Source organism: Spinacia oleracea, chromosome 2 (assembly GCF_020520425.1).
Source record: "Spinacia oleracea cultivar Varoflay chromosome 2, BTI_SOV_V1, whole genome shotgun sequence".
NCBI classification, from domain to species: Eukaryota; Viridiplantae; Streptophyta; class Magnoliopsida; order Caryophyllales; family Amaranthaceae; genus Spinacia; species Spinacia oleracea.
This window is the reverse complement of record NC_079488.1, coordinates 84,667,463-84,680,522: the sequence shown is the minus strand read 5'-3', so window position 1 is coordinate 84,680,522 and position 13,060 is coordinate 84,667,463. Positions and strand designations below refer to the sequence as shown.

Here is a 13,060-nt window from a genome sequence, read left to right as displayed (position 1 = left end):
TTTGGAGAAAATAAATGCCGTTAAGGGGCACTCCATTGTGAAGCGTAGCATTCAACGAAGTGTATGGTGTGACTAGTAGCCGTACAGAAAATAAATGCCGTTTGCGAAACATAACAATCATTTCGAAAGTGTTAGAGAAAATAAACGATGTCAAGATGCACTCCATTTCGAAACATAACAATCATTTCGAAGTGTATCATTTCAACAAGATAGAAATATAGAAAGGCCGTCAACAAATAAGAGTTCATGCTAATAAAATGTAAGTATCATACACAAAACGAAGTAAACATACAATCAAAAAACTACTTGTTATAAATGCATGATTACAGCAGAAAAAACACTAAAAACCGACAGCCATCACCAAAAAATCTTGCGAAGTGATTAGCTGATCACAAGGCACAAAAGATGTCGATTAAAACCGACACCCCTACAATAAAACGGTGTTCTAAGATATGTTACATCAACAATAAGTGCCCTAACAGCATCTGGCAAAAAGTCAAAAGCCAACCGCCTAAGCTAAAAAACCCTAACATGTACGAGGCCGGCTGGGAAAAGTAGAGGATCCGCAAGAAGAGGAGGGTGATGACTGCCAAGACCGTCAAACGGCACGCTCATCACCAGACCAGTAGGCATCTTCTGGAACTTGCAAGGGGGGCAAGGTTCTTTGATTGGCATTGCAAATCACAGCCTCGGGTAGCTCCTGAGGCTCAAAGCCGGTAGCAACCTTGTACAGCTCCTTCTCCTCATACCCAGCCTCAAATTCTTGCCACGCATCCTCATCCAGCTTCTTCACATGGCAAACGACCCGATGAGCAGCGCACCAACCACCGTTATGGCGCAGAGTAAGAATATCATTAAACCAGTCAGACTGGAGAAGCTTATCAACAGCCCTCTTGGCGGCAGTCTTCTTCACCACAGGCAAACTCTGGTTAAGACCAGTCAGCTCCTCAGTCAGACCGTCTGCCCTCTCAGTTTCAGCCTTCAGCTTCGGCTCAACCTCTTCCAGCCTTCGGTTCGCCGCCTCCAAATTCGAAGAAGCACTCTCCAACTTCTTCTCATTAATCTTCAAAGCAGATTCAGCCGCCTCAGCCCGCTTCTTCAGCTCGGCAATATCAATGTTATTCTGCGTCAGCTGCATCTGGTTCCAACGATAGACATAGTACAAATCCATGCTGGATTGAACAGCCTAAGAAACAAAAAAAAAAAAAAAAAAACATGTAGCAAGTGAGTAATCAAAAAATAGCCGGATAGAAAGTTGTAGCAAACTAAGCAAGAAATACCTTGTACAAATCGTTGAAATGCTGAGCAGCAGGGGCGTCAATCTGGCCCTGTGGCCTGTCAGCAGGAGTAACCAGATCCCGAAAAGCACGGTAGCCCAAATCCCCACCGTCCTTAGCAGAATCCGTCGCCACCGACTCCCCACACAGCAGATCAATGTTTGGGTAGAACTGATCGGTGGGTTCGCCGCCAAAAGACCCGAACCATGATTTCATTGCTTCCGGGATCTTAAAGGGGGTATCCTTAATCCAACCGCCGGTACGAAGCGGCAGATGATAATTCATTCGAGAATCACCAGACTTGTTCTCGCTGCGACTGACGGGAGGCATACTAGAGTTACCACCGGTAACAGTAGCTTGCCGGTGCAAGTCCTCAATAAAACCGCCGACAAGACCCTCGTCCAAAATCTCAATAGAAGCTGGTGGAGACGGCTGCGCCTGAAGGGCGGTATCAGTAGTTTTCTTGGCGGCAGACTCCAAGACCTGCTCATTTGCCTCGTGATCGGCGTAAGCATCATCCTCACCAGTGGCCCTTGCCCTCTTAGTCGGATTAGACCGACTGGAATTAAGAGACGAACTTTTTCGGCGGGTTCCACCTCGGCCTGTTGGATTGGATTGCATTGTGGATGAAGGCGGAGCTTGAGAAACAACGACAGAGGAGGATTTGGATTTGCAGGCAGCACTCACACGATTCTTTGCAACAGTGGCAGTAGAGCGACGAGATGAAGCTCGGGTCGAATACGTTGATATGGTGTCGTACTTTCCCTTAGGCGGCGGAGGCTGCGTACACACAGGTCTCCAATTCTCGTCAAATCCGAGAATTTCTCTATCCAATGGTCTAGTACCTGCAAAGACAACGGCTCAATTAAAACCGGCAAAAAACTTATGCAATACACAAAGCTATAAATAGCAATAGTAAGTACATCCCATTCGGCTGAAAATATGTTTACCAAAGCAGTGGGTGTTGCAAAGGCCGACAGCGGACAAGGGCTGATTACCCAAAATATAATAGGCATTAGGGAGCCAATTTCGATTAACAGCCTGTTTTTTGCTGAGGCCGACATCTAAAATGTCACACGCCAAATAATCAAAAGCCTTTCTCTCCCGCCGGCCCAAACCACGTTGGTCATACTGCTCCATTCGAGGCCGGGGTTTAGAAAATGTCCGTCGGAGCAAAAAGCCGTCAGGAACTTGAACGAAGTAAAAGCGATCCTGCCAATCTTTACAGCTCGACAAAGGAGGATGCACAGTCTTTCTCTTCGTTGCGCTATACGCCGACATCCACCCCGTCTCTCCATCCTTCTTCAACCATAACAGCCGCTTGAACAAATTCAACGTCAGCGGCCATTGTTTAAACAAACACAACCAGACATATGAGATAACAGTTCTGATGGTAGTAGGGGTAACTTGGGCCAAGCAGACGTTCCAAGCCCGGAATATTTTCTCAACAAAGGGGTGCAGAGGAAAGCGAAGCCCAAAATCGAAATGCTTCGCATACACAGCAATATGGCCGGGAGGACAGTCGAATATAGTTGCACCTTCATCCGGCACTACCAGCTTATATCCAGCCGGCAATCCAAGAAAAGTCCCTCCATGAACCACATGATTCTTCTTTATGATCAGATCGCGCCAAGACGTCAAAATCGCGGTTGTACGAGGAAGACTTTTTAAAGGAGGGAGTTCTTCTTTCCTATGAACATCCGTGGAGTCGTCGGTAAAATAAGGCTGTTCTTTAGCCTCATCCGCAAGAACTTCAGCGACTATCACGTCGGCCGGATCGTCATCATCTGAACCAATACCGTCGTCTCCAATGTCTGCGTCATCCCTACCAGAAACGCCAGCATCTTCACCATCATCACCCCCATGAGCATCAACATCCTTGCCGGCGGAATCCTCAAAGATGGAGTCACCATCGGAGTATTCGCCGGTAGCCATATCAATATCATCATTAACAGGCTCTTTACCAGGGCGGCGGCCACTAGTGCTAGCCGGTTGTTCGGAAGCCATCCTATTAGCCTGACCAAAAGAAACACCGAAGTTGCCAGTATTAGTTCCATACTGCCCGTGGCCACTGCCGGTGGAATTCAAGAATTCCCGGTAATCACGAATATAATACCGCACCGAAAGGGGAGAAACATCTAAAGCAGGCTCAGAAGCCTGAATAGGATGCTCGCGAGACCTCATTTCCCGTATCATTCGAGCCCGCAGATGATGTAGGGCATAACAACGCTCTCTCTCAGCCTGATTCAAACCCTCGTCATAAACCTCACGAATGGCAGTCCGTCTTAAATTAGATTGAGAACACGGCTCCTCCCGGGCCCAACTACAATTACTCTCTTGAGGAACACTCCAACCGGTAAACCCAGAAGGCTGAGAAAAAGGGTTGTCCCCACCCACATTTTTGGTCATTTTGTTTTTAAGGCGGCGGATAATTAAAAACAAGAAAAAAAAAAAAAAAAGTTGACACCACAGAAATGCAAAAACAAAAATATATGTATAGCAAAGAGTAGCAAAATAGAGGGGTAGGTACCTACTGTTTTTTCTGGAGTTTGAAATACAAATGAAGCACGCGAAAGAGAAAAACAGGGAGAACCTACAAAAAACACAGAAACGAAAGAAAATCAAGCACAAAAATAAGAGAGGAAGAAAAACCCGAAATTCGGTAACAACGAAAAGGGAGGCTAATAAACCTTGGAAAATTCAAACCACAACAACAGCAAAAGCTTGAGAATCAAACAGCAACAAAGTTCAGCGAAAAACCCAGGGGAAGAGAGAGAGAAAGTTCGGAAGTTCAAGAAAAAAGTGGATGAAATAAAAAATCTCGAAGAGGTTAAGTCCTTTTATTGGTCAAAGGGGGGTATGCAAAACGTCACGACCCGTAAGTCAAGCAGTTAAAAGGTCAGTTACATTCAGAATCAACGACCCAGATTAAGCGCACCAAATAACGCTCGGGATGAAGGCCACGTGGGAGAACGTGGGTAACAATCTCCCGCCACTTGCACGACGAAAATTCAAAATAATGTCTAGTCACCCACAGCATCTTCAAGGGGGCTAGTCATCAAAACCTTTTTCAAGGGGGCTAGTCATCAAAACCTTTTTCAAGGGGGCTAGTCGTCCAAATCTTTTTTCAAGGGGGCTAGTCGTCCAAACCTTTTTCAAGGGGGCTAGTCGTCCAAATCTTTTTTCAAGGGAGCTAGTCATCAAAACCTTTTTCAAAGGGGCTAGTTGTCAAAATCTTTTTTCCAAAGGACCTAGCAACGGATCTATTCATTCAGAGAGAAGGCAGTCGCCAAACTGATTCGCGGTCTTTTCTCAGAAATACTCGCAACACAGTCAGCGCCCGCGCTTCACTCTGAGGGGGCCAGTTGTACCACCAGGTATCAAAATAATACTTATTTTTTCCCATTAAACTCAGAGCAAGCGCAACAATTGTCATATATGCGCTTACTCTGAGGGGGCTAGTTGTACGGGGTGTCCTACCGGCACCACCTGGTACCGGCAGAACTCCCCGTATGTAAACTTAACCTGCAGGTAATCTGGTCATCTTAGGTAAATATCCTCTACCGGCATTATTTGCAAGACAACCTACCGGCATTATCATGAAGACAACCAACCAAGGGTCACTATCAACAGGTCGCTATCTAACCACAAGGGACCTACCAGATCGTACCCTTGGATTGGTCTATATAAGGAGCACCTCATTTATTGCTATGAGGTACACAAATACTTAAACACACTTCTTTCTTACTCTCTAATCATCTCTTAATCATCTCTTAATCTCTCAGTAATCTTACTTAAGCATCGGAGGGGGGATCCTCGAACCACCCCCGAGGCTAGTTAATCCATTCTGTTGTGCAGATATCAATCGGCAATCTCGACAGGAATCCAGTATCCCACAGTCAGCTGTTCTCATTCCACACCCGGAACAATATAAATCACCAACAATAGTCAAAGTAGAGTATGTGAATAGTACAAAAAGTCCAAACGTTGCAAGTAAAGATGAACGGAGGAAGTATATCGTTGGAATATCAACTTTTTATAATTTTTGCGAATGTAAAAATAGAGATATTACGTTTTAAGTCGTGTCTCGAGACCGTAAAAAGTCAAATGAGACAATCTTTTAGGGAAAGAGGGAGGTACTAGAAAGTTATCCACCTGGGGTGGAGATTCGAACCGAATAACCTGACTTGTCATAGGTTTTGAATTTAGCGCTTGCTTATAAAACATTACTTCTTCAATACGTATATATGCAAGCTCTAAATACGTATGGAAGAAGTAATGTTTTATAAGCAAGCTCTAAATTTTAAACCTCTGATGGTTCAGGTTGTTCAATTCGAATCCAACCAAGGATACTACTTTCTCTGTCCTTTATTATTTGCCCTATGAAGCAAATGCGCTTTATTAAGAAATGAGTGTGTGGAATTTAGAAGAAACAACAGTGGTGGCCAAATTTATTTTATGTGAGTGTAAAATTGTGGTCATATGTGCATTTATAATAATAAAGGGGTAATCATTTAGAAATGGACTAATATGACAAATAGGACAAACAAATAGAGACAAAGAAAGTACTCCATAAACATTGCACCTAAAAGAGAAGTTCCTTAGTAAATTTATTTACTTGGGGGATTTTCTACTTCTTAATACTCCTGTATTGTGAAATCTTGGGAGTAGTTAGCATAATTGCACAAATCAATTATTGTGATTTGTGAGTAATATCAGTAAGTGATTCTGGTCGGATTTGCAATCAATGGTTTTGTTTTGTTTTGTTGTGTGTTTCTCTAGTTTTGATTCATCATACAAAGTATTTTATTAATTTCCAATTGTGTTGGCGAGCTAGCCTACTGGAAACTGGAAAGTGAGGGCTCCATACTCACATGGCTTAAATGCTCAATGTCACATAAATAACACGACTTTACACATCAATTTTGTTTCATTACTTAAAAATAAATTAGGAATCACAATTATTGTACCCGTAATTGTTTAAATTGATCATAGTATGTTTGCCAAAGTCATAGAGGTAGTTCGCCAAACACCCATATTAGTAAAGTAGGAGTGTTTGATAAGAAAATATTTCTTGTAGTCGTAGTAGAGCCACACAAGAAAGAACAACAACGAGATGAGGCCTGAGGGTGATTAAAAATTGAAAAAACATGGTAGCTAAATCACAACATATTTGAAGTATGAATATTGTGCATTATTTTATCAAAAGGTCTTGTGCGCACAAGGTGTACAATAAATATATTGTACACCAAGATAACTTTTACTCATTTTTTTTGCAACTTTAACCTAGTTTGATTAACTTTTATATTAGTAAAAAAAAATGATAGATAAACATTTAAATGATTAATTTTATACATTATTAGTGATTTTGAAAAAAAAATATTTATTTAAATGAAAAAAAATTCACTAAAAAAATAGATAACTTTTACATATATAAGCTTAACTTTTAAGCATGTTGAGTTAACTTATACTATGGTGTATAATATTTATTGCACAACCTTTATAAATAAGAATTTGTGTTATTTTATTTACATAAGAATACAATACCGATAATACTCTCACACTCAATTTGTGAATTGTGACTCGTTAGTCATCACAACAACAACAATATCTAATACTTCCTCCGTCTTTTAATACTCGCAACGTTTGATAGTTTCACGCATGCCGATGCACAACTTTGATCATTTATATCTTAAATTCTCTTTATGCAAAAATTATAAAAAGTTGATATTTTGAAAATACACATTGAGACGAATCTAACAAGATCCCACGTGACTATGTTTTATCTTATATAAAAAACACTACGAATAGTCAAAGTAGATTATATGAATAGTGGCAAAAGTCCAAACGTTGCGAGTATTAAAAGACGGAGGAAGTACACTATACCACATTTGATATTCTATCGTCCAGAATAACGTCAAACAAATTAATTAAAAGAAAAGAGGGGGTTACAAAATGGAGAGCCTGCAACAAGGGCAATGAGCATTGGTGTTGAGCCAAGGCAAAACACAATTGGAATGAAATCTATGAGCACATGCTAAATTGATTACATTTTGACCCAATTTGAATTCATCCAAGCAAACTGCACACTCTTGTTGCTCTCCTGATTTCCAATTCCAATTCCAATTCCAATTCCATCCTAACTTTTTAATTACCAATAAACTCTTCTTCTTTCTTCTTCCCAACACCTCTCTTCTCAACCCTCCATCTGATCTTTCACTCAATTGATCACTGTTACTGTTATTCCTGGATCATCAACTTAACCCATTATTATTATTATAAAGGATTAATCATTAACTCTATTAAAGATTGAATCTTTTAAACAAAATAATAGGAAATTATTCAAGTAATACCTTGTTGGGTTAATAAGAGTTGGAGCTCTGAGCTTGTGATCAAGTCTAACCTTGGCTTCTCTAGCTAAAACTCCCAGCTTCCAATTCTCATCTTCTTCATATGCCATCCTGCTCCTCGTTTCGCCCTGTTTAATTATTTAATTAATCAGTTTAACATTCAATTAGTTAACCAGATCTGGATGATAATAACAGAGTAGAAGAATGAGTAGTTTACCAAAAGAGAAGCAGAGGAATTGGAGGAGAAGAGAGAGAAAGAAGAGCGTCTGAAGGAAGGAGATGAAGAAGAACTAGTAGTAGTATTACTGCTTTGATGAACTCTTCTCCTTCTTGCTGCTTCTACTCCTGGTAGCATCCCTGCCATTTTTCTATATTATTTTATTGCTACAGAACTAGAGACTATAGAGAGAGAGAGAGACAAACCCAGAGGTAAAACTAAGCCAGAGGTGTTAATAATGGTGGAGTTGGGGATTGATTAATTACTCCGTATTATTTAATTTAAAAAGAGAGGTAGTAGTACAATTACAGGGAAAGAGGGAGGAAATGGCCACGGAAACTTCATTTCTAATTTTGTTTAATCAAATAGAGTATGACTACTAATATGACTTTGACCTCACTTACTCACACAATCCACACACCAATTCCATTTTCATTATATCACAATCACTATCACAATTATTCACCACCTATCTAGTCTCTACCACTCATATCAAAATAGTATTACTCCCTAATTGTTTTCCATCAAAAAAAATAGTATTAATTGTACTATTCGTTATGAAATGAGATAGAAAACATATACTTCCTCCATTTTTTTATTATTGCACCATCTACATTGGGCACAAGAATTAAGAAAGGAGGTAAAAGGTGAGAGATTGACAAAAATACCCATGTGATTAAGTACAAGTTTTTATGTAAAGAACAAGTGGGGTTTGGTCCCCACCACCCATATAAGGATAGAAATGTCAATTCATGTAGGTAAATTTACTAAAAAAGGAAATGGTGCAATTAATATGCAACTTCAGAAAAAGGAAGACGGTGCAATAATAAAAAAATGGAGGAAGTAGTTTATTGCAAAGAAAACACAAGTAATAACCAGTGAATGTTTTTCTACCGATTGACTCTTTGCATTCGAGGAAGTAAATTTGCAATGTTGTGATGTACCCCCAAATATATAACAATGTCCAAAAATAAAAGTAAAGTAAAATAAATACAGTTTTGGGGGGAAAATTAAAACGGGTTCCAAATTTTATATAACGGAGTGCACACATGGCAAAAATTGCTATGCTGACTGGATTGTAAATTTCTGAAATGAAAATTGGGGATCTTTCTTCCTCTCTTCATCCTTCGTTTTCTCTCTCTTCTGTACTTCTTCTTCTCTTCTGTTCTTCTTGTTCTCTTCTGTTCTTCTTCTTCTCTTCTCGTGTCTTCAAATGAATTCTAAAGGGATTTGTTTCTACTAAACAAACACAATATTCTTGGTTGAAGGGTTTCCAGGAATTGAAAATTCCGAATTCTTGAAACACCCAAACATGGATTCGACTGGAATGGTTTCTACTGAAATTGGTGAAGCTAGTGAGGCACCTGATGGCGATGAAGAGGAATTTTTGTTTAGGTATTCCCCAGCATCGTCCTATGAAGAGGTTAGTGTTAATACAGATTTTGAATTTTTCAATTTTGCAAATTGATTTTTTATACGAATTAGGGTTTGTCATTGAATGTATTGTTTCATTGATTTAATAACTTGATTTGGGGGATTTTGCGTTTTTCATTGAATTTAGTGTTTCATTGATTATATTACTTGATTTTAGGGATTTAATGAATCCTGTAAGGAAATTGTCATGCTAATTGGATTAATGTTAGAATAATTGGGTGATTTACTTTGGGTAAATAAACTAACTCAATGTTGTAAAATATCTGATTGAATGTTTGGTAAAAAATGTGATTGAATCATGGTATTTGATTGAATGTGTTAACTTGATTTTAGGGATTTTGTGTTTGTCATTGAAGATAAAAAAACAACAGAGGAAGTATTTGATATAATGATAGTTTGATAAAATTGTCAACAAAGAAAGAATTGATTGTTATTTCATTATAATTTAGGTTTTGTACATTGTGTAAGAATGGGTTATCCTATGAATGAAATTTAAATTCTGCGTTGTGAATGTTATTACTGAAGGAGGAGGTAGGTGATGATTTTAGTACCCCCAAAAGGACAATGGTAAGAACCGCATTTGGGGAAGAGAAAGAAGTTCCCCAACTAAAGATTGGCATGGTTTTTCATGATTGGGAGGAGATTGAAGAACAATTTAAGGCGTACGGGAGGCAAAAGGGCTTTGCTGTAGTAAGACGAAGCGGTGCTTATAGGTCTTATAGTAGCCAGTCGAAGGATGGTAGTAAAGAGTTAGTGAAACAAAAGCGTAATGCATTGTGGACTTGTGAGTGCTTTGGTCAGCCAGAAAGGAAGCGCAAGGAGAAGGCGATTGTTCCCTTCGATTCCCCGCTCCATGAAATAGTTGGGAGTGGCATACGGAAGTCAAAGAAATGTCAATGTCCCGTCCATGTGTATGCTAGTGTAAATAATTTAGGTCAGTGGGTGATACGTAGAGCTGTAATGGTACATGAGAATCATCACCCAACCCCTTCCAAGTCCAGAACTATTGCTTGTTTTCGTAAAGGGTTTATAAAAGAGAATCCTCATGTAGTGTCACAAATGAAGGTGTGTTCGAAATCTGGGATGTCAGTTGCCCAAACGTTTAACTTAATGGCTACGCAACGGAATGTCAAAGCTTTAATGCCTTTCTCACAGAAGGATATTAATGATGTGGTTGCTAAAGAAAGAAAGGCAAGGATGAAGGGGGGTGATGCGAATGCCATGTATGAGTATTTTAAGATGATGAAAGAAGATAATCCAAATTTTACTTCATATATAGGCAAGCGCCAGATGGTCGGTTGCAGGATGTGCTGTGGGTTGATGCTCGTAGTAGAGCGGCGTATGAGGAGTTTGGTGATGTTGTATGTTTTGATACTACGTACTTGACGAATCAGTACAAAATGCCATTCGCGAACTTTGTAGGCGTAAATCATCATGGTCAAAGCATATTACTTGGGTGTGCCTTGGTATCTCATGAGAACTCTGATACTTTTGAGTGGATTTTTAGCCATTGGTTGGATTGTATGGGAGGTAAAGCCCCGATAGGGATCTTAACTGATCAAGATACCACAATGAGGAAGGCGTTGAAAGAAACCATGAGTGGAACATGTCATAGGTGGTGCATATGGCACATTCTTCAGAAGTTTAGTAAGAAACTCGGAAAAAAAGAGGAGTACCCTGAATTAAAGGTAGACTTGGAGCGTGCAATATACGATAGTCTTGATTGTGATGAGTTTGAACTAAACTGGGCAACAGTTATGGAGCGGTACCAAGTAAAGGATGACTGGCTTGAAGGTAACATTACATACCCATTGTTTCTAATTATATAATTTTTATAATTGTATGTTTATTTATTGTATATTTATGGTGCAAACAGGTTTAGTGAGGTTTGGCTAAATTTAGGTGGGTAAAAGAATTAATAGATTCGAAAAATATACTCGTATGTATTAAAAATAGAAAATATTAATGCATGCATGCACGTGGGAGAGTTGATAGTACAAATAAAACCTTAAATTTAGTGAACCATGAAAGAAACAAAATTAGGTTTTTGTTGTTGTTGTTGTTGTTTTTGTTGTTGTTGGTGGCTTACGTAATCTGATGCCGTGTTACACAAGAAACACTGAGCCTAAATAGAAGTAGTAAGCTAGCAATGCCATAGGAATTAGGAAGTATATTAGGAGCTAATTTCTTTGTAATTGTGCATTTTAGGGTTGTATGAGGAAAAGAACATGTGGGTTCCCACCTATTTAAAACATTTGTTTTGGGCTGGCATGAAGACAACCCAACGAGTTGAAAGTATAAACAGTTTCTTTGATTTGTATGTTAACAAACATACTCATTTGTATGAATTTGCGGAGTCATACTGTGAGGCAATGGAGGGGAGGGCTAATGCAGAAAATATGGCAGATACTAGTAGTGCAAGAAATCTACGGAAAATTGTGACTGCATTTTCTGCCGAGGAAGTGTATCAGAAATGCTATACGGAGGCTAAGTTTCATGAGGTTCAAAGAGAGTGTACTAGGGTATTGTATGTCCGATGTTTGAAGAAGGAAATGTTGAATGAGTGTGTTGAGGAGTATGAGCTTGGGGATAGGGTGTGGATAAAGCCTAAAAATTCAAGGAAGGAAATTGTTACTAGACATAAGATCAAGTATGTTGCACATTACAATTGTGTGACCAAGGAAGTATCTTGTCAGTGTAAGCACTTTGAATGTCATGGAATAATTTGTAGGCATATGATATTTTTGTTTGATCTAAATAACATTGAGGTGCCTGAAAAATATATTCTTCGACGTTGGCGGAAAGATGTTGAAAGGAAGCATACCAAGGTGAGGGTAATGTACCATGACCCATTGAAGACGGAAGCTGTGTGTAGGTAAAATTCCATTCTTAATGTTCTGTGGACTTTTGTTTAATTTAGATATATATTCATTTAATTTTTAGTAACTTGCCATGTGTACAGGTACGATAAGTTAATGGTGATGATTAACCCCATATGCCATAAGGCATCTACTTACAAAGAGACAATGGATATTGCAGTGGAGATGTTCCAATTGTTGGAAATTAGGTTGGATGAGAAGATTGGGATGTTAGACAGGCGAAGGGAGAATGTGGGTAATGTCAATGTTAATGTCAATGTGGGAACCCCCTCTTCTGTATGTCTAGCAAAGGGTAGTACTGAAGTTACCCCCACATCCGTTGGGCAATTGCAGCCTGTAGTTCGTAGTATAATGGTGTTTGATTCCCCACAAACAAAAGAATATGAAGGTAGTTGTGCGGGTGGTTTGTCCGGAACCTTAGGAATAGATGATGTTGATGTTGATGTTGATGTTGATGTTCATGTTGATCCTTTTAGCGGTAGGTTTGGCGGGGAGGGTGTGGGGACTCCAAATTCTGGAAGGGTAGATGTTGATCTCACCAGTGGCGAAGGCTGTGATGGGGATGCTCTCCCATTGAGGGATCCTTTTAAGCCTCCACCTCCAGCCCATAGGACAACCAGTTATAGGTACAGGTCATGTACCGAGCACCCTAAGAGGCCTCCGACAAAGGAACAAACCATGAACAAACCAAGTAACAGCTGCCCTCCAACAGCTGCAGCTCCAAGGCAGCCACCTCCAAAGAAACCAACAGCTCCAAAGAAGGCACCAGCCCCCAAGAAACCAGCAGCTCCACGGGCTCCACGCAAGAGCAAGAAGGCAGCGGCAGTTGAGCAACAGATTGTGCAACCGCACCCGCAGCACCCCCAGCAGCAGGTATGGTTTATTACTTCATTTATTTTACAT

The 13,060-nt window shown here is 39.9% G+C and overlaps 2 protein-coding genes across 2 annotated transcripts; both read right to left on the bottom strand.

The window, feature by feature from the left end:
• Positions 1 to 277: 277 nt before the first annotated feature.
• Positions 278 to 3,686, bottom strand: LOC130467595 (uncharacterized). Its single transcript, XM_056836149.1, has 3 exons — positions 2,228 to 3,686; positions 1,281 to 2,137; positions 278 to 1,186 (listed from the first exon to the last, which is right to left on the bottom strand). The coding sequence occupies exons 1-3, from the start codon at positions 3,684 to 3,686 to the stop codon at positions 599 to 601; spliced, it is 2,904 nt and encodes a 967-aa protein (XP_056692127.1). The 3' UTR covers positions 278 to 598.
• A 3,496-nt stretch (positions 3,687 to 7,182) lies between these two features.
• LOC110790107 (uncharacterized) lies at positions 7,183 to 8,208 on the bottom strand. The gene is made up of 3 exons (XM_021994863.2): positions 7,845 to 8,208; positions 7,631 to 7,755; positions 7,183 to 7,523 (listed from the first exon to the last, which is right to left on the bottom strand). Exons 1-3 carry the CDS (start codon positions 7,989 to 7,991, stop codon positions 7,226 to 7,228), a joined length of 570 nt encoding a protein of 189 aa, XP_021850555.2. The 5' UTR covers positions 7,992 to 8,208; the 3' UTR covers positions 7,183 to 7,225.
• Between the last annotated feature and the right edge of the window lie 4,852 nt (positions 8,209 to 13,060).